Genomic DNA, 26,115 nt, shown 5'->3' on the forward strand with positions numbered 1-26,115 from the left:
TCCTGTCATTTACCAGTCTCTCTGTGTACCTGTACCCCGAGCTCCCTCTGTTCTACAACACTCCCCTGTCATTTACGGATCTCTCTGTGTACCTGTATCCCGAGCTCCCTCTGTTCTACAACACCCCCTGTCATTTACCGATCTCTCTGTGTACCTGTACCCCGAGCTCCCTCTGTTCTACAACACTCCCCTGTCATTTACCGATCTCTCTGTGTACCTGTACCCAGAGCTCGCTCTGTTCTACAACACTCCCCTGTCATTTACCGATCTCTCTGTGTACCTGTACCCTGACCTCCCTCTGTTCTACAACACTCCCCTGTCATTTACCAGTCTCTCTGTGTACCTGTACCCCGAGTTCCCTCTGTTCTACAACACTCCCCTGTCATTTACCGGTCTCTCTGTGTGTTCCTGTACCCCGAGCTCCCTCTGTTCTACAACACTCCCCTGTCATTTACCAGTCTCTCTGTGTACCTGTACCCCGAGCTCCCTCTGTTCTACAACACTCCCCTGTTATTTACCAGTCTCTCTGTGTACCTGTACCCCGAGCTCCCTCTGTTCTACAACACACCCCTGACATTTACCAGTCTCTCTGTGTACTTGTACCCTGAGCTCCCTCTGTTCTACAACACTCCCCTGTCATTTACCGGTCTCTCTGTGTACCTGTACCCCGAGCTCCCTCTGTTCTACAACAATCCCCTGTCATTTACCGGTCTCTCTGTGTACCTCTACCCCAAGCTCCCTCTGGTCTACAACACTCCCCTGTCATTTACCAGTCTCTCTGTGTACCTGTACCCCAAGCTCCCTCTGTTCTACAACACTCCCCTGTCAATTACTAATCTCTCTGTGTACCCGTACCCCGAGCTCCCTCTGTTCTACAACACTCCCCTGTCATTTACCAGTCTCTCTGTGTACCTGTACCCCGAGCTCCCTCTGTTCTACAACACTCTCCTGTCGTTTACCGGTCTCTCTGTGTACCTGTACCCTGAGCTCCCTCTGTTCTACAACACTCCCCTGTCATTTACCGGTCTCTCTGTGTACCTGTACCCTGAGCTCCCTCTGTTCTACAACATTCCCCTGTCATTTACTGGTCTGTGTACCTGTACCCTGAGCTCCCTCTGTTCTACAACACTCCCCTGTCATTTACCAGTCTCTCTGTGTACCTGTACCCCGAGTTCCCTCTGTTCTACAACACTCCCCTGTCATTTACCAGTCTCTCTGTGTGTACCTGTACCCCGAGCTCCCTCTGTTCTACAACACTCCCCTGTCATTTACCAGTCTCTCTGTGTACCTGTACCCCGAGCTCCCTCTGTTCTACAACAGTCCCCTGTCATTTACCAGTCTCTCTGTGTACCTGTACCCTGAGCTCCCTCTGTTCTACAACACTCTCCTGTCATTTACCGGTCTCTCTGTGTACCTGTACCCTGAGCTCCCTCTGTTCTACAACACTCCCCTGTCATTTACCGGTCTCTCTGTGTACCTGTACCCTGAGCTCGCTCTGTTCTACAACATTCCCCTGTCATTTACCGGTCTGTGTACCTGTACCCTGAGCTCCCTCTGTTCTACAACACTCCCCTGTCATTTACCAGTCTCTCTGTGTACCTGTACCCCGAGCTCCCTCTGTTCTACAACACTCCCCTGTCATTTACCAGTCTCTCTGTGTACCTGTACCCCGAGCTCCCTCTGTTCTACAACACTCCCCTGTTATTTACCAGTCTCTCTGTGTACCTGTACCCCGAGCTCCCTCTGTTCTACAACACTCCCCTGACATTTACCGGTCTCTCTGTGTACCTGTACCCTGAGCTCCCCCTGTTCTACAACACTCTCCTGTCATTTACCGGTCTCTCTGTGTACCTGTACCCTGAGCTCCCTCTGTTCTACAACACTCTCCTGTCATTTACCGGTCTCTCTGTGTACCTGTACCCTGAGCTCCCTCTGTTCTACAACACTCCCCTGTCATTTACCGGTCTGTGTACCTGTACCTCAAGCTCCCTTGGTTCTACAACACTCCCCTGTCACTTACTGGTCTCCCTGTGTACCTGTACCCTGAGCTCCCTCTGTACTACAACACTCCCCTGTCATTTACCGGTCTCTCTGTGTACCTGTACCCCGAGCTCCCTCTGTTCTACAACACTCCCCTGTCATTTACCGGTCTCTCTTTGTACCTGTACCCCAAGCTCCCTCTGTTCTACAACACTCCCCTGTCATTTACCAGTCTCTCTGTGTACCTGTACCCTGAGCTCCCTCTGTTCTACAACACTCCCCTGTCATTTACCAGTCTCTCAGTGTACCTGTACCCCGAGCTCCCTCTGTTCTACAACACTCCCCTGTCATTTACCACTCTCTCTCTGTACCTGTACCCCGAGCTCCCTCTGTTCTACAACACTCCCCTGTCATTTACCAGTCTCTCTGTGTACCTGTACCCCGAGTTCCCTCTGCTCTACAACAATCCCCTGTCATTTACCGGTCTCTCTGTGTACCTGTACCCCGAGCTCCCTCTGTTCTACAACACTCCCCTGTCATTTACCAGTCTCTCTGTGTACCTGTACCCCGAGCTCCGTCTGTTCTACAACATTCCCCTGTCATTTACTGGTCTGTGTACCTGTACCTGACCTCCCTCTGTTTTACAACACTCCCCTGTCATTTACCAGTCTCTCTGTGTACCTGTACCCCGAGCTCCCTCTGTTCTACAACACTCCCCTGTCATCTACCGGTCTCTCTGTGTATCTGTACCCCGAGCTCCCTGTGTTCTACATCACTCCCCTGTCATTTACCAGTCTCTCTGTGTACCTGTACCCCGAGCTCCCTCAGTTCTACAACACTCCCGTGTCAATTACCAGTCTCTCTGTGTACCTGTACCCCGAGCTCCCTCTGTTCTACAACACTCCCCTGACATTTACCGGTCTCTCTGTGTACCTGTACCCTGAGCTCCCTCTGTTCTACAACACTCTCCTGTCATTTACCGGTCTCTCTGTGTACCTGTACCCTGAGCTCCCTCTGTTCTACAACACTCCCCTGTCATTTACCGGTCTGTGTACCTGTACCTCAAGCTCCCTTGGTTCTACAACACTCCCCTGTCACTTACTGGTCTCCCTGTGTACCTGTACCCTGAGCTCCCTCTGCTCTACAACATTCCCCTGTCATTTACCGGTCTGTGTACCTGTACCCCGAGCTCCCTCTGTTCTACAACACTCCCCCGTCATTTACCAGTCTCTCTGTGTACCTGTACCCTGAGCTCCCTCTGTTCTACAACACTCTCCTGTCATTTACCAGTCTCTCTGTGTACCTGTACCCCGAGCTCCCTCTGTTCTACAACACTCCCCTGTCATTTACCGGTCTCTCTGTGTACCTGTACCCTGAGCTCCCTCTGTTCTACAACACTCTCCTGTCATTTACCAGTCTCTCTGTGTACCTGTACCCCGAGCTCCCTCTGTTCTACAACACTCCCCTGTCATTTACCGGTCTCTCTGTGTATCTGTACCCCGAGCTCCCTCTGTTCTACAACACTCCCCTGTCATTTACCGGTCTCTCTGTGTACCTGTACCCTGAGCTCCCTCTGTTCTACAACATTCCCCTGTCATTTACCAGTCTCTCTGTGTACCTGTACCCTGAGCTCCCTCTGTTCTACAACACTCCCCTGTCATTTACCAGTCTCTCTGTGTACCTGTACCCCGAGCTCCCTCTGTTCTACAACACTCCCCTGTCATTTACCGGTCTCTCTGTGTACCTGTACCCTGAGCTCCCTCTGTTCTACAACACTCCCCTGTCATTTACCAGTCTCTCTGTGTACCTGTACCCCGAGCTCCCTCTGTTCTACAACATTCCCCTGTCATTTACTGGTCTGTGTACCTGTACCTGACCTCCCTCTGTTTTACAACACTCCCCTGTCATTTACCAGTCTCTCTGTGTACCTGTACCCCGAGCTCCCTCTGTTCTACAACACTCCCCTGTCATCTACCGGTCTCTCTGTGTATCTGTACCCCGAGCTCCCTGTGTTCTACATCACTCCCCTGTCATTTATCAGTCTCTCTGTGTACCTGTACCCCGAGCTCCCTCAGTTCTACAACACTCCCGTGTCAATTACCAGTCTCTCTGTGTACCTGTACCCCGAGCTCCCTCTGTTCTACAACACTCCCCTGACATTTACCGGTCTCTCTGTGTACCTGTACCCTGAGCTCCCTCTGTTCTACAACACTCTCCTGTCATTTACCGGTCTCTCTGTGTACCTGTACCCTGAGCTCCCTCTGTTCTACAACATTCCCCTGTCATTTACCGGTCTGTGTACCTGTACCCCGAGCTCCCTCTGTTCTACAACACTCCCCCGTCATTTACCAGTCTCTCTGTGTACCTGTACCCTGAGCTCCCTCTGTTCTACAACACTCTCCTGTCATTTACCAGTCTCTCTGTGTACCTGTACCCCGAGCTCCCTCTGTTCGACAACACTCCCCTGTCATTTACCGGTCTCTCTGTGTACCTGTACCCTGAGCTCCCTCTGTTCTACAACATTCCCCTGTCATTTACCAGTCTCTCTGTGTACCTGTACCCTGAGCTCCCTCTGTTCTACAACACTCCCCTGTCATTTACCGCTCTCTCTCTGTACCTGTGCCCCGAGCTCCCTCTGTTCTACAACACTCCCCTGTCATTTACCAGTCTCTCTGTGTACCTGTACCCCGAGTTCCCTCTGCTCTACAACAATCCCCTGTCATTTACCGGTCTCTCTGTGTACCTGTACCCCGAGCTCCCTCTGTTCTACAACACTCCCCTGTCATTTACCAGTCTCTCTGTGTACCTGTACCCCGAGCTCCCTCTGTTCTACAACACTCCCCTGTCATTTACCAGTCTCTCTGTGTACCTGTACCCTGAGCTCCCTCTGTTCTACAACATTCCCCTGTCATTTACCGGTCTGTGTACCTGTACCTGACCTCCCTCTGTTTTACAACACTCCCCTGTCATTTACCAGTCTCTCTGTGTACCTGTACCCCGAGCTCCCTCTGTTCTACAACACTCCCCTGACATTTACCAGTCTCCCTGTGTACCTGTACCCCGAGCTCCCTCTGTTCTACAACACTCCCCTGTCATCTACCGGTCTCTCTGTGTATCTGTACCCCGAGCTCCCTGTGTTCTACATCACTCCCCTGTCACTTACCAGTCTCTCTGTGTACCTGTACCCCGAGCTCCCTCAGTTCTACAACACTCCCCTGTCAATTACCAGTCTCTCTGTGTACCTGTACCCCGAGTTCCCTCTGTTCTACAACACTCCCCTGTCATTTACCAGTCTCTCTGTGTGTACCTGTACCCCGAGCTCCCTCTGTTCTACAACACTCCCCTGTCATTTACCAGTCTCTCTGTGTACCTGTACCCCGAGCTCCCTCTGTTCTACAACAGTCCCCTGTCATTTACCAGTCTCTCTGTGTACCTGTGCCCTGAGCTCCCTCTGTTCTACAACACTCTCCTGTCATTTACCGGTCTCTCTGTGTACCTGTACCCTGAGCTCCCTCTGTTCTACAACACTCCCCTGTCATTTACCGGTCTCTCTGTGTACCTGTACCCTGAGCTCGCTCTGTTCTACAACATTCCCCTGTCATTTACCGGTCTGTGTACCTGTACCCTGAGCTCCCTCTGTTCTACAACACTCCCCTGTCATTTACCAGTCTCTCTGTGTACCTGTACCCCGAGCTCCCTCTGTTCTGCAACACTCCCCTGTCATTTACCAGTCTCTCTGTGTACCTGTACCCCGAGCTCCCTCTGTTCTACAACACTCCCCTGTTATTTACCAGTCTCTCTGTGTACCTGTACCCCGAGCTCCCTCTGTTCTACAACACTCCCCTGACATTTACCGGTCTCTCTGTCTACCTGTCCCCTGAGCTCCCTCTGTTCTACAACACTCTCCTGTCATTTACCGGTCTCTCTGTGTACCTGTACCCTGAGCTCCCTCTGTTCTACAACACTCTCCTGTCATTTACCGGTCTCTCTGTGTACCTGTACCCCGAGCTCCCTCTGTTCTACAACACTCCCCTGTCATTTACCGGTCTCTCTGTGTAACTGTACCCCAAGCTCCCTCTGTTCTACAACACTCCCCTGTCATTTACCAGTCTCTCTGTGTACCTGTACCCTGAGCTCCCTCTGTTCTACAACACTCCCCCGTCATTTACCGGTCTCTCTGTGTACCTGTACCCCGAGCTCCCTCTGTTCTACAACACTCCCCTGTCATTTACCAGTCTCTCAGTGTACCTGTACCCCGAGCTCCCTCTGTTCTACAACACTCCTGACATTTACCAGTCTCTCTGTGTACCTGTACCCCGAGCTCCCTCTGTTCTACAACACTCCCCTGTCATTTACCAGTCTCTCTGTGTACCTGTACCCTGAGCTCCCTCTGTCCTACAACACTCTTCTGTCATTTACCAGTCTCTCTGTGTACCTGTACCCCGAGCTCCCTCTGTTCTACAACACTCCCCTGTCATTTACCGGTCTCTCTGTGTACCTGTACCCTGAGCTCCCTCTGTTCTACAACATTCCCCTGTCATTTACCAGTCTCTCTGTGTACCTGTACCCTGAGCTCTCTCTGTTCTACAACACTCCCCTGTCATTTACCAGTCTCTCTGTGTACCTGTACCCCGAGCTCCCTCTGTTCTACAACACTCCCCTGTCATTTACCGGTCTCTCTGTGTACCTGTACCCTGAGCTCCCTCTGTTCTACAACACTCCCCTGTCATTTACCACTCTCTCTCTGTACCTGTACCCCGAGCTCCCTCTGTTCTACAACACTCCCCTGTCATTTACCAGTCTCTCTGTGTACCTGTACCCCGAGTTCCCTCTGCTCTACAACAATCCCCTGTCATTTACCGGTCTCTCTGTGTACCTGTACCCCGAGCTCCCTCTGTTCTACAACACTCCCCTGTCATTTACCAGTCTCTCTGTGTACCTGTACCCCGAGCTCCCTTTGTTCTACAACATTCCCCTGTCATTTACCGGGCTGTGTACCTGTACCTGACCTCCCTCTGTTTTACAACACTCCCCTGTCATTTACCAGTCTCTCTGTGTACCTGTACCCCGAGCTCCCTCTGTTCTACAACACTCCCCTGTCATCTACCGGTCTCTCTGTGTATCTGTACCCCGAGCTCCCTGTGTTCTACATCACTCCCCTGTCATTTACCAGTCTCTCTGTGTACCTGTACCCCGAGCTCCCTCTGTTCTACAACACTCCCCTGTCATTTACCAGTCTCTCTGTGTACCTGTACCCCGAGTTCCCTCTGCTCTACAACAATCCCCTGTCATTTACCGGTCTCTCTGTGTACCTGTACCCCGAGCTCCCTCTGTTCTACAACACTCCCCTGTCATTTACCAGTCTCTCTGTGTACCTGTACCCCGAGCTCCCTCTGTTCTACAACACTCCCCTGTCATTTACCAGTCTCTCTGTGTACCTGTACCCTGAGCTCCCTCTGTTCTACAACATTCCCCTGTCATTTACCGGTCTGTGTACCTGTACCTGACCTCCCTCTGTTTTACAACACTCCCCTGTCATTTACCAGTCTCTCTGTGTACCTGTACCCCGAGCTCCCTCTGTTCTACAACACTCCCCTGACATTTACCAGTCTCCCTGTGTACCTGTACCCCGAGCTCCCTCTGTTCTACAACACTCCCCTGTCATCTACCGGTCTCTCTGTGTATCTGTACCCCGAGCTCCCTGTGTTCTACATCACTCCCCTGTCACTTACCAGTCTCTCGGTGTACCTGTACCCCGAGCTCCCTCAGTTCTACAACACTCCCCTGTCAATTACCAGTCTCTCTGTGTACCTGTACCCTGAGCTCCCTCTGTTCTACAACACTCCCCTGTCATTTACCAGTCTCTCTGTGTACCTGTACCCTGAGCTCCCTCTGTTCTACAACAGTCCCCTGTCATTTACCAGTCTCTCTGTGTACCTGTACCCTGAGCTCCCTCTGTTCTACAACACTCTCCTGTCATTTACCCGTCTCTCTGTGTACCTGTACCCCAAGCTCCCTCTGTTCTACAACACTCCCCTGTCACTTACTGGTCTCCCTGTGTGTACCTGTACCCCGAGTTGCCTTTGTTCTACAACACTCCCCTGTCATTTACCAGTCTCTCTGTGTACCTGTACCCTGAGCTCCCTCTGTTCTACAACACTCCCCTGTCATTTACCAGTCTCTCTGTGTACCTGTACCCTGAGCTCCCTCTGTTCTACAACACTCCCCTGTCATTTACCGATCTCTCTGTGTACCTGTACCCCGAGCTCCCTCTGTTCTACAACATTCCCCTGTCATTTACCGGTCTCTCTGTGTATCTGTACCCCGAGCTCCCTCTGTTCTACAACACTCTCCTGTCATTTACCAGTCTCTCACTGTGTACCTGTACCCCGAGCTCCCTCTGTTCTACAACACTCTCCTGTCATTTGCCAGTCTCTCTGTGTACCTGTACCCCGAGCTCCCTCTGTTCTACAACACTCCCCTGTCATTTACCAGTCTCTCTGTGTACCTGTACCCCGAGCTCCCTCTGTTCTACAACAGTCCCCTGTCATTTACCGGTCTCTCCGTGTATCTGTACCCCGAACTTCCTCTGTTCTACAACACTCCCCTGTCATTTACCGGTCTCTCTGTGTACCTGTACCCGGAGCTCCCTCTGTTCCACAACACTCTCCTGTCATTTACCAGTCTCTCTGTGTACCTGTACCCCGAGCTCCCTCTGTTCTACAACACTCCCCTGTCATTTACCAGTCTCTCTGTGTACCTGTATCCCGAGCTCCCTCTGTTCTACAACACTCCCCTGTCAATTACCGGTCTCTCTGTGTACCTGCACCTTGAGCTCCCTCTGTTCTACAACACTCCCCTGTCATTTACCGGTCTCTCTGTGTACCTGCACCCGCAGTACCCTCTGTTATCTTGCTTCCCCTGGGCCCCACTGTTCACTGTGAAAGTTTACATGTCCTCCCTTTGAAATTCGCTTTCTGCAGTCCTGAAGTTGTCTACAGGGAGGTGGAGGTGGGACATGTGAATTTTAAGGATGTCTCACTGACCTCACTTCTATGTCCCACAGGGGTTTCTGTTTCTTTAATTCAGTGGCCATCGCTGCCAAACAGCTCCAGCTGAAGATGAACATGCAGAAGATTCTCATTGTAGACTGGGTAAGTGGTTTAGGTCACATCAACTTCGCTGTGTTTGGACCTCACCCCTTCCTTTTCGCTCCCACCATCTCCACTGTGCAGCACAGAAAGCATCTGTTTGGATGCATCACTGCTTGGTCCAGCAACTATTTTGCCTGTGACTGCAGAGTTGTGAACACGGCTCAACACAAGACAGAAACCAGCCTCCCCTCCATGCACTCTGTCTACACTTCTCACTGCCTCGGTAACGCAGGCAACATAATCAAAGACCCCACCCACGCTAGACTTTCTCACTTCTCCCCCCTCCCATCGGGCAGAAGATACAAAAACTTGAAAGCACATGTTACCAGGCTCAAGGACAGCTTCTATCTGCCATTATCAGACTCGAACAATCACCGAGTACAAAAAGATGGACTCTTGACCCCACAACCTACCTTGTCCTGGTCCTTACACCTTATTGCCTACCTGCGCCACCTATAGTCTGTGAGCTTGAATCCTATATCTCTTTTGGTATCTTTCTGTGCAAAATCAGCGTACGGGGAGATGCACATAGGGGGTGGCCAGTAGGGTTAACCTAGCCAATTAGGATGAAATAGGTGATGGGATCTTTCTTTGCTTCCCAGGACGTCCATCATGGAAATGGAACTCAACAGGTCTTCTACTCAGATCCCAGTGTCCTCTACATCTCCCTCCATCGTCATGATGATGGCAATTTCTTCCCAGGAAGTGGGGCATCGGATGAGGTGAGGTCAGCCAGGGTGATGCACCACGTAGGTACAGGGAGATCCCAGAGGGTGCTCCCACTGGGTAACGTGGTCTAAGCTGGGACTCTTGGTATCTCCAAGGTCTCTTCAAGTATGTGATGGGATGGCGTGGGAGGAACTTCACTCTGTGCCTGACCCCAGGAGGGTGTTTGAGATAGTGTGGAGGTGGCTTCTCTTCTGTTGTCCCCTGTGGGCTTTAACCCCTTTTACGCCTGCCCCTTGGTAAAGAACTGCCCTCATTCCCGCACAGGTTGGCAGTGGGCCCGGTGTGGGCTTTAACGTGAACATTGCTTGGACCAAGAGTCTGGACCCTCCCATTGGTGATGCCGAGTATCTCGCTGCCTTCAGGTGAGTGATCACCATCTCACGTGCCCGGCATGCAAGGCAGAACTGGCAATGGGGTCCATGGAAAGCTCGTGGAGTGGATACATGATGTGGTGTGTGACTGGAAGGCTGAAAAGCAGCTAAGTCCCTGTAACGGGTGGGTTCTGTTGGGTAACCTGAAGGAAGTTTGGTTTCCAGGGAAAGCTGGAATTGGAATTGGTTTATTACTATCACCTGTACTGAGATACAGTGAAAAACTTACCTTCCATACTGTTCATACAGATCAGATCATTACACAGTGCATAGAGGTAGAACAAGGTAAAACAATAACAGACTGCAGAATAAAGCACAGGCAGACGAAGAGATGCAAGATCACAAAGGGATAAGATTGTGAGGTCAAGAGCGTAATTTAAAGTACTAAGGAACCATTTAATAGTCTGATAACAGTGGGTTAGAAGCTGCCTTGAGCCTGATGATACGTGCTTTCATGCTTTTGTATCTTCTGCCCAATGGGAGGTAGGAGAAGAGGGTAAATCCAGGGCGGGTGGGGTCTTTGATTCTGCTGGCTGCTTTACTGAGGCAGTGAGAAGTGTAGACAGAGGCTGGTTTCTGTGATGTGCTGAGCTGTGTCCACAACAGGCAGAGCAGTTGCCTTACTAAGCCATGATGCATCTGGATAGGATGCTTCCTATGGTGTATCGGTTAAAATTGGTCAAGGTCCAAGGGGACGTTGAATTCCTTTAGCCTCCTGAGGAAGCAGAGGTACTCGGAATCAGAATCAGGTTTATTATCACTGGCATATGTTATGAAATTTGTTGTTTTGCGGCAGCAGTACAGTGCCATACATGATAATTTAAATTAAAAATATAAATTACAATAAGCAGTATATATTAAAAAAAAATAAGTAGTGCAAAGAGGGAAATAGTTCACCATCCATTCAGAAACCTGATAGCGGAAGGGAAGAAGCTGTTCCTGACTGTCTTCAGGCTGCTGTACCTCCTCCCTGATGGTAGCAATGAGAAGAGGGCATGTCCTGGGTGATGGGGGTCCTTAATGATGGATGCTGCCGTTTTGGGGCATCACTTTTTGAAGGTGTCCTCGATGCTGGGGAGGCTAGTGCCCATGTTGGAGCTGGCTGAGTTTACAACTTTCTGCAGCTTTTCCCGATCCTGTGCAGTGATTTCTCCAGACCAGACGGTGATGCAACCAGTTAGAATGCTCTCCATGGCACGACTGTAGAAATTTGTGAGAGTTTTTGGTAACATACCAAGTCTCCTCAAATTCCTAATGAAATATAGCCACTGTCATGTCTTCTTTGTAATTGCATCAACATGTTGGGCCCAGGATAGATCCTCACAGACGTTGACACACAGGAACTTGAAACTGCTCATCCTTTCCACTGCTGATCCCTCATTGATGACTGGTGTGTGTTCACTCGACATCCCCTTCCTGAAGTCCAAGGCTGTTATGACACCAACTCAACCAGCTGATCTGTCTCTCCTTATCACCATCTGAGGTTCTGCCATCAATAGTGGTGTCATCGGTGTTTGAGACATGCCAAGCCACACAGTCGTGGGTGCATGGAGAGTAGAGCAGTGAGCTAAGCACACATCTTTGAGGTGACTAGTGTTGATTGTCAGACATTATTTCTGATCCGCACTGACTGTGATCTCCCAGTGAGGAAATCAAAGGTCTGGTTGCAGAGGGAGGTACAGACGCCCATGTTTTGGAGCTTGTTGATCAGATGCGGTTATGGTTATGTTGAATACTGAGTTGTAATCAATAAACAGCAGCATGACAGAGGTGTTGCTATTGTCCAGGTGATCAAAGGCAGAGTGGAGAGCCAGTGCGATTGCATCTGCTGTAGACCTATTGTGGAGATAGGCAAATTGCAGTGGGTCCAGGTCCTTGCTCAGGCAGGAGTTGACTCCCACCAGGACCAATTTTTCAGAGCACTTCATCACAATAGATGTGAGTGCCACTGGGTGATATTTGATGAGGAAGCTCACCCTGCTCTTCTTGGGCACTGGTATGATAGTTGTCCTTTTGAAGTAGGTGCAAAACTCGGCAGCGAAAGATTGAAGATGTCCTTGAACACTCCCACCAGTTGGTTGACACAAGTTTTCAGTGCCCTACCTGGTACACCAATGTGGTCTGATGCTTTGCAAGGGTTCACCCTCCTGAAAGATGGTCTGACATCTGCTTCTGAGCCAGAGATCTCAGGGTCACCAGATGCTGCAGGGATTCTCACAGGTGTAGTTTTATTCTCCCTTTCAAAGTGGGTGCATAAAAGGAATTGAGCTCATCTGGAAGTGAAGTTCCTGCAAACCCTCCCAGAGCTGACGTGCATCCGATTCCATCTGTAACTCAACTGGAATTTTTTAAACTCTTAAAATAGTCTTCCATAGGTCATACTTGGACTTCTTGTATAGTTCCAGATCACTGGTCTTGAATGCCATTGATCTAGCCCTCAGCAGATTATGAATCTCCTAGTTCATTCATGACTTTTGGTTTGTGTTTAGTTCTCAAAGGCACACACTCATCCACACAGGTCTTGATTAAGCCAGTGATAACTGTGGCAAATTAATTCACACTCGAAGATGCATCCCTGAATATTGTCTAGTCCACCGACTCAAAGCAGTCCTGTGAGTGCTCCTCTGCCTCCCTTGACCATACCTTCTTGGTCCTCATCACTGGTGTTGTGGTATTTAGTCACTGCCTATAAGCCAGGAGAAGTACAGCCAGGTGATTGGACTTTCCAAAGTGTGAGTTTGGGATGGGATGGTAAGCGTTCTTGGTGGTGGTATAACAGTGGTCAAGTGTGTTGGCTCCTCTGGTTCCACAAGTGATATGTTGGCAGTAGTTGAGTCATCGCCGATAATAAAATAACTAAAATAACTGGGCCCAGAATACATGCACTCTTGCGACTCAAAACATATTTTATTTTACTTATGCACAAAAAGAACAGCGTAGCTCCGATCACCCAAACTGTTCTGCAGCCAGGATCGGTTTATCAGTTAAAGATATTGACCATTTGGTAAATTGTGCATGTTTGAATTTCTTACTTGTAAGATCAATTGCCATTCACAAAAGAGGTGCTAAAAGCCAATCTAAACTTCACGCTGACAACTGATGACATTTTGAAGTTAGTAAAGACAATTGTTCCTTCGTTTGTTGGGTGTATTGCACATCCTTCCATTATTCCTGACGTCCTGACGAAGGGTCTCGGCCTGAAACGTCAACTGTACCTCTTCCTGGAGATGCTGCCTGGCCTGCTGCGTTCACCAGCAACTTTAATGTGTGTTGCTTCCGTTATTCCTGTCTTGTCTCTCTCTGTCACCCCCTACTGTGTAACGAGAAACTATGTTCTTGGTTGATTACACATTGCCACAGCTATTCTCACCTATCTGCCTGCAGCAAACAAGATTGGCTCTGGCAGTCTTACTTTAAAGGTCTCCCTTGTCGGGGTTTGACTACACACCACTGCAGTCATTCTCATGTGGATGATGACTTCAACCCTTGTCTTTCTGCAGCTTCTACATGCCTTCCTCCCTCTTTGTCCTGGAGAGGACAACATAAATCTTACTGAATTTCAATAGTGCAGAGACTCTGAAATACCTCAAGTTTCATCAGGGATAGCTGGATGTTGATGTCAGGGACATATGCACAACACTCCTGGCTAATAATGGCACAAGACAACAGAAAGTCTAGTGTTAGTCCATTTTTTTGTGGGAGTGGGAGTGGTTGCACAGTGTGGATTGCTAATATTTCAGCAGTAATGTCATTGATAAGACATTATATGCTCGTATCAATCAGCGCTAATTTTGTATCATTAGCCAATTTCTCCGGCAGCGCTGAAGCCACGTTAATGCTTTCACGAGCCAGTCTGGCAGGTTCCCAGAAGAGGAACACTACAATCCAGAAACACTGAGCCTCCATCGTACTTCGTTGTGAGCCTCACACAGTGGCATGTAGAGAGAGAGTAGGCAGATGGTAATCTATAGTACTACAGTACATAGGCCAGCTAACTACAACCCTCCATGGCTTTGGTTCAAGTAATGTTCACTATATGTTACAGTTTATTTATAATAACACTTATTAACTCAGGTGTCCCTGCTTGTAGAGCTAATGCAAAAATACTGTAGAAAACATTTACACACACGATCTACATATTCATTAAAGTCATTGTTCTCAGTTCAAGGTACATTTAAATCAACAATTCGCGCACCCCCTCCACCTCCCATCTCCGTAGTGCTATTGGGAACCACCACCTGTGGCAAGGCACTGGCTGCTGCCAGCTTCACTGGGTATTCAAGAGGCATCACTTGGTGTGGGCTTCGTTGAAACAGTGCCTGGGGAAGGCAGGGGTACAGTGTCTAGTTCATTCTCAGACTCCGGTGCGAATTGCTTCATTTCAAACACTGAGGTAGTTTCATACTTTGTTCTTTCAGTGTCTTTTCCTTCTTTAACTTTTGCTCACTTTCTCAGCTTTTTTACGGGATTCATCTAACCGTTTTTGCATTTCACATCTACATTGAACAATCACAGGCCACCCTACAGTCTTCTCATATTTTCCGTTCTCTGACAACACATCTGCAGTCACTCACTCAGTCCATTTCCAGACATACAACATACTTCTCAAGTAGACTTGATGTTTCTGGTACAAACAAACACGCTAGCGGAGTGCTTCAGAGGTCATGGACAGGGGACTTTCACACCACCATTCATATACATATATACACACAGAGACACACACACACACAATTTCAGAATTCTTTTCAACCACACACTTACCAAGTTTTCCTGTGTCTCGTGCGGGACACAACCCAGACCATGGCAACCTCGTGTGGGACATGACTTCGACCACAGCAACTCGGTGCAGGTCCCAACCTGGACCACGGCAACCATTTTTTTAACACTGCAGCTTTCCTGTCGGTGACTAACTTGTTGGCGTACCTTAACTACTCTGCACAGGAGGAAATTTGTGTTCCAGTAGCAGACTCAGTCACTTGCTCAGATAGGTGCAGCCTAGAATTTAGGACTGATCAGCAACCGGAGCTGAATTTAACGAGGTCAAGGGCTAGTCTCGGTGAACCTCCAAGTAATTGTTGTTACCGATAATAACTAAAATAACCGGGCCCACAACACACCTTCTTATGACTCAAACATGTTTTTATTTTAATTGTGCACAAGGACAACAGCATGGTCCCTGTCACCCAAGCTGTTCTGAAACCAAGACAGAAAACTGCTATTTTTATACAGAATTGTTTTTATGAGTTACAGATATTAGCCATTTGGTAAATCATATATGTTTGAATTCCTTATTTACAAGATCAAGCACCATTCACAATAGAGATGTTCTCGATATTTGTTTATTTATTATTATAACTTTTTTTCTTTTTGTATTTATACAGTTTGTTGTCTTCTGTTGAATGCCCAAGTTGGGTGGTCTTTCATTGATTCTGTTACAATTATTATTCTATGGTTTTATTGAGTATGCCCACTAGAAAATGAATCTCAGGGTTGTATATGGTGACATATATGTACTTTGATAATAAATTTACTTTGAATTTTGAAATGTTAAAAGTCAATCAAAACTTCAAGCTGACAATTTGAAGTTAGAAGACAATTGTTCCTTTATTTGTTGGGTGTATTTCACATCCTTCCGTTATTCCTGTCTTGTCTCTCTCTGTCACCCCCTACTGTGAAATACACTGTAAGTTATGTTCTTCTAGGTTGATTACACACTGTGACAGCTATTCACACTTGTCTGTCTGCAATGAACAAGGTTGACACTGGTGGTCTCACTTCAAAGGTCTCCCTTGTCTGGGTTTGACTACCCACCTGTATGTTGTCTTTAACCCTAGACTTACCACAACTTCTATAGTTGTTCAGAGACTTAGAGACTTAGAAACATAGAAAACCTACAGCACAATACAGGCCCTTCATCCCACAATGCTGTGCTGAACATGAAATTACCTAGGGTTACTCATAGCCCTCTATTTTTCTAAGCTCCATGTACCTATCCAGGAGTCTCTTAAAAGACCCGGTCGTATCCGCCTCCACCATAGTCGCCGGCAGCCCATTCCACACACACACCATTCTCAGTATAAAAAAACTTACCCCTGACATCTCCTCTGTACCTACTTCCAAGCACCTTAAAACTGTGCCCTCTCGTGCTAGCCATTTCAGCCCTGGGAAAAAGCCTCTGACTATCCACACGATCAATGCCTCTCAACATCTTATACACCTCTATCAAGTCACCTCTCATCCTCTGTCGCTCCAGGGAAAAAAGGTCGAGTTCACTCAATCTATTCTCATAAGGCATGCTTCCCAATCCAGGCAATATCCTTGTCAATCTCCTCTGCACCCTTTCTATGGTTTCCACATCCTTCCTGTAGTGAAGTGACCAGAACTGAGCACATTGTTATCTGACTAGGGTCCTATACAGCTGTAACGTTACCCCTCGGCTCTTGAACTCAATCCCTCGGTTGATGAAGGCCAATGCACTGTATGCCTTCTTAACCACACAGTCAACCTGCGTAGCAGCTTTTAGTGTCCTATGATCCCTCTGACCCTCCATACTGCCAAGAGCCTTACCATTAATACTATATTCTGCCATCATATTTGACCTACCAAAATGAACTACCTCACACTTAACTGGTTTGAACTCCATGTACCACTTCTCAGCCCAGTTTTGCATTCTATCAATGTCCTGCTGTAACCTCTGACAGCCCTCCACACTAACCACAACACCCCCAACCTTTGTGTCATCAGCAAACTTACTAACCCATCTGTCCACTTCCTCATCCAGATCATTTATAAAAATCACGAAGAGAAGGGATCCCAGAACAGATCTCTGAGGTACACCACTGGTCACCGATCTCCATGCAGAATATGAGCTGCCTACAACCACTCTTTGTCTTCTGTGGGCAAGCCAGTTCTGGATCCACAAAGCAATGTCCCCTTGGATCCCATGCCTCCTTACTTTCTCAATAAGCCTTGCATGGGGTATCTTATCAAATGCCTTGCTAAAATCCATATGCACTACATCTACTGCTCTACCTTCTTCAATGTGTTTCGTCACATCCTCAAAAAATTCAATCAGGCTCATTAGGCACAACTTGCCTTTGACAAAGCCATGCTGACTATTCCTAATCATATTATGCCTCTCCAAATGTTCATAAATCCTGTCTCTCAGGATCTTCTCCATCAACTTACCAACCACTGAAGTAAGGCTCACTGGTCTATAATTTCCTGGGCTATCCCTACTCCCTCTCTTGAATAAGGGAACAACACCTGCAACCCTCCAATCCTCTGGAACCTCTCCCATCCCCATTGATGATGTAAAGATCATTGCCAGAGGCTCAGCAATCTCCTCCCTCGCCTCCCACAGTAGCCTGGGGTACATCTCGTCCGGTCCTGGTGACTTATCCAACTTGATGCTTTCTAAAAGCTCCAGCACATCCTCTTTCTTAATGTCTACATGCTCAAGCTTTTCAGTCCACTGTAAGTCATCCCTACAATCGTCATGGTCCTTTTCTGTAGTGGACACTGAAGTAAAGTATTCATTAAGTACCTCCGCTATCTCCTCCAGTTCCATATACACTTTTCCACTGTCACACGTGATTGGTCCTATTCTCTCACGTCTTATTCTCTTGCTCTTCACGTACTTGTAAAATGCCTTGGGGTTTTCTTTAATCCTGTCCGCCAAGGCCTTTTAATGGCCCCTTCTGTCTCTCCTAATTTAATTCTTAAGCTCCTTCCTGCTAGCCTTATAATTTTCTAGCTCTCTATCATTTTTTAACCTTTCATAAGCTTTTCTTTTCTTCTTGACTAGATGTTCAGCAGACTTTATACACTATGGTTCCTGTACCCTACTATCCTTTCCCTGTCTCATTGGAATGTACCTTTGCAGAACCCCACACAAATATCATCTGAACATTTGCCACATTTCTGCTGTACATTTCCCTCAGAACATCTGTTCCCAATTTAAGCTTCCAAGTTCCTGACTGATAGCTTCATACTTCCCCTTACTCCAATTAAACACTTTCCTAACTTGCCCGTTCCTATCCCTCTCCAATGCTATGGTAAAGGAGATAGAACTGTGATCACTATCTCCAAAATGCTCTCCCACTGAGAGACCTGACACCTGACCAGGTTCATTTCCCAATACCAGATCAAGTACAGCCTCTCCTCTTGTAGGCTTATCTACATATTGTGTCAGGAAACCTTCCTGAACACACCTAACAAACTCCACCCCATCTGAACCCCTTGCTCTAGGGAGATGCCAATCAAAATTGGGGAAATTAAAATCTCCCACCACAACAACCCTATTATTATTGCGTCTCTTCAGAATCTGTCTCCCTATCTACTGCTCGATGTCGCTGTTATTATTGGGTGGTCTATAAAATACACCCAGCAGAGTTATTGACCCCTTCCTGTTCCTAACTTCCACCCACAGAGACTCCATTGACAATCCCTCCATGACTTCCTCCTTTTCTGCAGCCATGACACTATCTCCGATCAGCAGTGCCACGCCCCCACCTCTTTTGCCTCCCTCCCTATCCTTTCTGAAACATCTGAAGCCTGGCACTCTAAGTAGCCATTCCTGCCCCTGAGCCATCCAAATCTCTGTAATGGCCACAACATCATAGCTTCAAGTACTGCTCAAAGACTTCTTCAAGGAGGCTTGGTTGAAATACCCCGCAATGATAGGGAAGGCATCAGGGTGTGTTGTTTCTTGACTGCCGATCATGGAGCTCAGCTCCTCCAGTGCCTGACTGACGCCGGCCAAGATGGGATGTACACCGCTACTAGGATGATATTTGATCGCTAGATGTTCCAGATCAGGTGAGCAGCACTGAGACTGAACCATGTCTGTGCACCACAATGAGTTAATCATAAAGCATACTCCACCTTCTCTACCTTTAAAGGACTGAACTGTCCTGTCTTTGTGGAGAATGATGAAACCATCGGGCTGCAGCACTGTGTTCGAAATAGCAGGTATGAGCCATGTTTCCGTGAAGCAAAGTACACAGCAGTCCCTGATGTCCCTCTGGTACTGCGCTCTTGCTCAGAGGTCTTCAGTTTTATTTTCCAGAAACTGTACATTCATCAGCAGGATAGTCGAGAGTGGGGGTCTAAAAGTCTCTGCATTTCAATTGTACCTGTAGACCAGCTCATTTTCTGTGCTTGCACTCACGACCTGCATCTGCTGTCCGGGGTCTGTCGATTTTAAGTATCAAGTTGTTTAAATGTCTTAAATCGACGCTGCTTACTGAAGTCCCAATGGCTGTGACTGTGAATTTCAGGTGTAGTTATCCTAAATGGGAATATTTGATAATTCCCATCGGAGATGGCAGCACACTCAATGCGGTGGCCACTCTGGGTCCAATCAAGGATGTATTTATTTGTCTTGTATGTCTTTTTTACAATTGCAAGTCACTGCTGGATACTAAGGACATCAATTACTGCAGGACTATCCCATCAGCATGTTGCTCGATAGCAACGAAGCTGGACTTATTGTATACCGCTGTTATGTAGTCACCTGTGGACTCATTATGTACCGTTGGACGGTGCTTGGGCCTAAAAAAGGTCTGAGTGATTGTCCTGGATGTTTTTTATTGTTATCACAAGACTCTGTTAGACATTGGTAATATAGAGCACTACAAGTCCAATTCACTGGTTCATTGGTGAGACCGACCGCAGAGGAGCTACATTGAATTGGCCTAGGCCACACGGTTGTCTATTACAGCTGCCCAAGGGGGAGACACTGAGGTAGTGTGGGAGAGAGCAGAGGCCTCTGTAGGTGCACAGGAATCTGTTCTGGGTTAGGGCTGCCCTCTGGTGTTCGCTCGGTGGAAGAACAAGCTGGACACTCAAGACACTTGGGGTATATATTTTTTCTTTGTGGCTGTACATTTTTCTCAAATCATAACTGTACGTGCTATTTGTGCTATGTGCAGTGTGCTGCTGAGAATGTGTTTTACAACTTGGCCCTGGAGGAACGTTGTTTCATTTGGCTGTATTCATGTATGGTTGAATGGCAATCAAACTTGAACTTGAACTGGCAGGTTGTTTCTCGATCAGAAGTCGGTAATGCAAACTTTAATGTTTGTAACCTACGCCAGTGCTTTGGATGAGAATGCACAAGGCACGTTTAGAAAGTTGTAGACGTCACTAAAAGAGTGTTGTAAACAGTGAATATGGTCATCAGGGTTTACGGGGGGGGGGGTGGCCTCAATCATCTGAGTAAATGGGCAGAGGAATGGCAAATGGAGTTTAATTCAGAAAAGTGTGAGGTGTTGAATTTTGGGAAAACAAATGACTTTCCCAGTGAATGCAGGGCCCTGGGAGTGTTGTAGAACAGAGGGGGTACAAAATGCACAGCTGACTATGTGGCATCGCAGATAGACAGGGTGGTAAAGAAGGCTTTTGGCATGCTGGCTTTCATCAGTCAGGGCACAGAGTACTGAGTTGGGATGTTATGTTGCAGTTGGTGGGGCCACACTGGGAGAATTGTGGTCAGATTTGGTCGCCCTGCCACAGAAAAAATGTCATTAAGCTAGAAAGAGTGCAGAGGAGATTTATAAGGATGTTGCCTGGAGTCCAGGGACTGAGTTATGGAGAGGGGGGTGGGCAAGTCGGGGCTTTATTCCTTGGAGCGTAGGAGACTGAAGGGTAACTTTGTAGAGGCGTATAAAATCACGGGGCATAGGTAGGGTGAATGTACACAGTCTTTTTCCCAGGGTTGGTGAATCAAGAACCAGAGGTCACAGGTTTAAGGTGAGAGGGGAAAGATTTAATAGGGACCTGAGGGGCAATGTCTTCAATGTCTGTATATGGAACGAGCTGCCAGAGGCAGGGACACTAACAACATTTAACAGGCACTTGCACAGGTACGTGGATAGAAAAGATTTAGAGGGATATGGGTCAAACATGGGGAAATGGGACTGGCTTGGATGGTACAAGTTGGTCAGCATGGACCAGTTGGGCTGAAAACATGCAGTGTGACTCAAATACTCAAGATAGGCACTTCTTTATTCTGAAACTTTGTCCCCTAGATCTGGATTCTTTTGAGACAGAAAGGGGTCTGTCCTGTTGGGTGTGTGGACAGTGGGAGGGAATGGGAGCTGCTTTGCTTATTTCTGTCCCCTGTTACTCTACAGGACAGTGGTGATGCCAATTGCCAAGGAATTTGATCCGGATATGGTCCTAGTCTCCTCGGGTTTTGATGCTGTTGAGGGACATCCCCCTCAACTTGGAGGATACAGTGTGACAGCCAAATGTAAGGTTTATGTTCCCCCATATCCCAAACCCAATCCCAGGAATAGGGGATAGCTGCCCCTATTAACAGATGTTGGGACAGTGCTCCCGGTGTGGGTCTGACCCAGGGACAGGGAGATGGGAACTGTACACGGTGCTCCCGGTGTTGGTCTGACCCAGGGATAGGGGGACGGGAACTGTGCACGGTGCTCCAGGTGTGGGTTTGACCCAGGGATAGGGAGATGGGAACTGTACACGGTGCTCCCGGTGTGGGTCTGACCCAGGGATAGGGAGATGGAAACTGTGCACGGTGCTCCCAGTGTGGCTCTGACCCAGGGATAGGGAGATGGGAACTGTGCACGGTGCTCCCGGTGTGGGTCTGACCCAGGGATAGGGAGATGGGAACTGTGCATGGTGCTCTCGGTGTGGGTCTGACCCAGGGAAATGGAGATGGGAACTGATGCTGTTTCCTCCCTCCCTCCTTCCAGGTTTTGGTTACCTCACAAGACAGCTGATGTCCCTTGCTGGTGGAAAAATCGTCATGGCTTTGGAGGGTGGTCACAGTCTCACCGCCATCTGTGATGCAGCCGAGGCCTGTGTGTCTGCTTTGCTGGGCAAGGAGGTAACAGGGGTGGGTTGTGGTTGAGGGAAATTTGACCTGTTCGGAAAGTGGGGCAAGGAGAGGGTAATGGCTTTCAACACACACAAGCATGGGGCGGGGGGGGGGGGGGGGAATGCATTTTGTAAAGTCAAACCAGTGTGGGACTTGTACTGTGAACAGTGGGCTAGGTTGATTCCGGAGATGAGGGGGTTAACCTATGAAGGGATATTGAGTCGCATCGGACTGAGGAGAATGAGAACAGGTTTTATAGAAACAGATAAATATTGAAAAGGATGTAGGCAAAAGGCAGGTTACTGTAGACCAGTTAGCTTAACATCTGTAGCTAGGAAAATGCTTGAAGCTATCATTAAGAAGGAACTATTAAGACATCTGGACAGAAGTAGTTGTATACTTTGATTTCCTAAAGGTGTGTGATAAGATGAGGCATAAAAGACCATAAGACATTAGCAAATTAAGGCCACTTGTCCCATTTAGTCTGTTCTGCCATTTGATTGTGGCTGATTTATTTTCCTTCTCAACCCCATTCTTGTGCTTTATCCCCTAACCTTTTGATGCCCTCACTAATTAAGAACCTATCAACCTCCACCATAAATATACCCGATGACGTGGTCTCTACAGCCAAATGTGGCAATAATTTCTACAGATTGACCACTTTCTGGCTGAAGAAATTCCTCCTCATCCCTGTTCTCAAGGGACATCCTTGTATTCTGAAGTTGTGCCCTCTGATCCGAGATTCCCTCACTATAGGAAACATCCTCTCAACATCCACTCTATCTAGTCCCTTCAATATTCAAAAGGTTTCAAAGAGACCCCCTCCCATTCATCTAACCTCCAACTAAGACAGGATGAGAGCTATCAACTGCTGTTTTCCTGTTATAGGAAAGACACAGTTAAGCTGGAAAGCGTGCAGAGATCTATTGGGGATATTGGCAGGTCTACAGGGCCTGAGTTATAGGGAGAGGTTGTCCAGTCTAGGTCTTTGTTCCTAGAGGTAAATGAAAGATGACCTTATAGATATGTTGATAATTATGAGAGGTATGGACAAAGTGGATGATAAGTTTTCTCCCCAGGGTAGAGGAGTACAAAAACTAGGGGCCATAGGTTTAACATGAAAGGGGATAGATTTAAAAGGAACCCAAGGGGCAACTTCTTCACACAGAGGGTGGTGAGCGTATGGAACAAGCTGCCAGATGAAGTGGTTGAGGCAGGGGTACAATAATATCATTTAAGAAGCACTTGGACAGGTACAAGGGGAGGGGATTGGACACAGGAAATTGGGATTAGCTGGGAGGGCACAGTGATTATCATTGGGTGGTTAGGCCAAAGGGCCTGTATTCATGTTGTATTATTCTGTGGTGTACTGAAAGCAGTTTTCAGGTAGCTGGTGGGTGAGATGGTGCCAGCAGTATTGGTTTACTAGTGTCAGCTGTACCATGATGGGGTGTCATCCAGAAATATGGTCCCGCCAAGACTATAAGATGCATTGTGCCTGGAGACTGTCCGAAGGAGGTTTACAATAATTATCCAGGAAAGAGAGGGTTAACGTGTGAAAAACGTTTGATGCCTCTGGGTCTGTACTCGATGGAGCTCAGAAGGATGAGGGAAAGGTGAATCTCATCTAAACCTCCCAGATACTGAAAGGCCTGGAGAGAGCAGACATGGGGAGGACATCTCCATCAGTGGCAGAGTCCAGGTTCTGAGGTCATTCCAAAGGGGTGTCCCATAGAATTAAGGCACAACCCTTTAGATCTGGGATAAGGAGGAATTTCTTCAGCAAGAAGGTGGTGAAATTGTGGGATTCGTTGCCTCAGGGGGTGGTGAAGGCTACATCGGTGGGTGTATTGAAGGCAGAGATGGATGGGTTTCTGATCAGTAAGACTGTTAAGGGTTACGGGGAAATGGTTCAAAGAAAAAAAAAATCAGCCATGGGGGAGCATACTCAATGGTACAAATGGCCTAATTCAGCTCCTGTATCGTAAAGTCAGGGAGAGATGTGGTGGAGAGAGTTGGGAGGCAGGAAGCCTGGGATGGAGGGACAACTGTCCTCGCCATTCCCCTGAAAACCTGTCTGTCCTTCCCTAGATGGACCCCCTCCCCGAACATCTCCTCCACCAGAAGCCCAACTGGAACGGTGTGGCCTCCCTGGAGAGAGTGCTACAGGCTCAGGGTGAGTGTCTGTGGGTGCGCGGGGGGAAGGGGGGGTGGGAGAGGGAGGGTAAGTATAGGGGAGGGGGAAGATTGGAGAAGGGAGGGGGAGAGACATGGTGAGAAGAGGAGTGAAAGCAGAAAAGGTAGAGGGGTGGAGAAAGGGGGGAGCTGGGGATGGTGAGGGGGGAGTGTGGGAAGGGGGCAGGGGAATATGTTGGTGTTGGGGATGAGGGTGAGACTCAAAGGGGTGGGTTTGAGGGAAGGGCCCCATGTAAAGGGGTAGTATGTCCTTATCCCCATCCTACACCCTCCCCACTTACTTTCTGCTCTGGCCCACAGGTCCGTACTGGAAGTGCACCCAGCGCCTGTCCCACATGTTCCCCCTGTGCCAGGGTCATATCCTGGGCAGGGAAACGGAGGAGAGCAAGACAGTGCTGGCCCTGGCCTCGCTCTCAGTCGGCCTGAGGGGTGAGTCTGGGGGGGGGGGGGTAATGATAGAGGGGATAGGGAGTCTGTGGAGGGAGTGGGGTGGGAGAGGAGTAGAGGAGGGAAGGGTTGTGGAGGGAAAGGAATAGCAGAGGGGTGTACAGAAAGGTAAAGAGAGAAAGAAAGCCGTGGGAGGAATAGAGGAAAAGAACGGAGGGATCAGCAAGAGAAGATTACAGAATGGAGGGGGTGAGAGATGGAGAGGGGAGAGACAGGACCTGTGGGAGGGCATTGAGTTCGGGTAAGGTGTTGATCCTTGCCCTGGTGCCTTGTTCACCAATTCTACTGGACATTAATGCCTCTCTCTCCCTTTTCCCTCCCACCCTCCCCATCTCCAGACATGAACCCATGGAGCACCAGACACTGGCCTGACTTCGGGCTCCACCAAGTGTGGTGGAGTGGGGCTGGGATTTCAGGAGACAGAAAAGGGATCTTGCAGGGAATATTTGTGGGGGGGAGAAAATTCTGAGGGATCCTGTGGCCTTCTCCATATCTTCATCTGAAATCATATTCCTTCTCTCCTGTCCTGTCCAGTTCACACCATTCTGCATTCTCCCCATCCCCCCCACCAGGGGAAATCTTATCACCAACCTCCTCAGAACCTGATGTATCTACCAAGATCACCTCTCACTCCTGCAAGCCCCATTAAGCTGGATCTGGGAAAGCGGGAATTCCCAACACTCCAGGGAATTCCTACAACACGTTCTTCAGGGAAAACTGAGAAATCTGCAGGATGGAGCACAGATCTTCACTTGTGGAAAAGTCCACTTGACCATCAGTGGACCACAGAACAGCTACCTTTGTTAGTCAGAACTGATATTTATAGCTCTCTTTTTTTTACCTGCTCTTTGACAGTATTAAAAGATTTGGACCATATCCTGGATGATGAGTTCATTGGCTTCCCACATCCAAAAGAGATTGTGGCTCCACTATTAATGAGCTGGGGAAGCTCCCTCCACGCTCTCCCATCACACACTCCCAGGGTCAGACACAGAGTGAATCTCCCTCCACACTGTCCCATCACAGACTCCCAGGATCAGACACAGAGTGAATCTCCCTGTACACTGTCCCATCACACACTCCCAGGGTCAGACACAGAGTGAATCTCCCTCCACACTGTCCCATCACACACTCCCAGGGTCAGACACAGAGTGAATCTCCCTCCACACCGTCCCATCACACACTCCCAGGGTCAGACACAGAGTGAATCTCCCTCTACACTGTCCCATCACACACACCCGGGGTCAGACACAGAGTGAATCTCCCTCCACACTGTCCCATCACACACTCCCGGGGTCAGACACAAGAGTGAATCTCCCTCCACACCTCCACACCGTCCCATCACACACTCCCGGAGTCAGACACAGAGTAAATCTCCCTCCACACTGTC

General features: G+C 48.5%; 1 protein-coding gene across 8 annotated transcripts in view; it reads left to right on the forward strand.

The window, feature by feature from the left end:
• Positions 1–25,271, forward strand: part of LOC140191628 (histone deacetylase 4-like) — a 112,494-nt gene extending 87,223 nt beyond the window's left edge. For all 8 annotated transcript variants that reach the window (XM_072249197.1, XM_072249202.1, XM_072249203.1 and 5 more), the window contains 8 exons: positions 9,047–9,134; positions 9,737–9,856; positions 10,128–10,225; positions 21,373–21,491; positions 21,958–22,091; positions 24,174–24,258; positions 24,579–24,707; positions 25,063–25,271. In XM_072249197.1, coding sequence (XP_072105298.1) covers positions 9,047–9,134; positions 9,737–9,856; positions 10,128–10,225; positions 21,373–21,491; positions 21,958–22,091; positions 24,174–24,258; positions 24,579–24,707; positions 25,063–25,097 — 808 coding nt within the window. In that variant the 3' untranslated portion in view covers positions 25,098–25,271. The remainder of the gene's footprint in view (positions 1–9,046; positions 9,135–9,736; positions 9,857–10,127; positions 10,226–21,372; positions 21,492–21,957; positions 22,092–24,173; positions 24,259–24,578; positions 24,708–25,062) is intronic.
• The last annotated feature ends 844 nt before the right edge of the window (positions 25,272–26,115 follow it).

This window comes from Mobula birostris, chromosome X (assembly GCF_030028105.1).
Source record: "Mobula birostris isolate sMobBir1 chromosome X, sMobBir1.hap1, whole genome shotgun sequence".
Classification (NCBI taxonomy): domain Eukaryota; kingdom Metazoa; phylum Chordata; class Chondrichthyes; order Myliobatiformes; family Myliobatidae; genus Mobula; species Mobula birostris.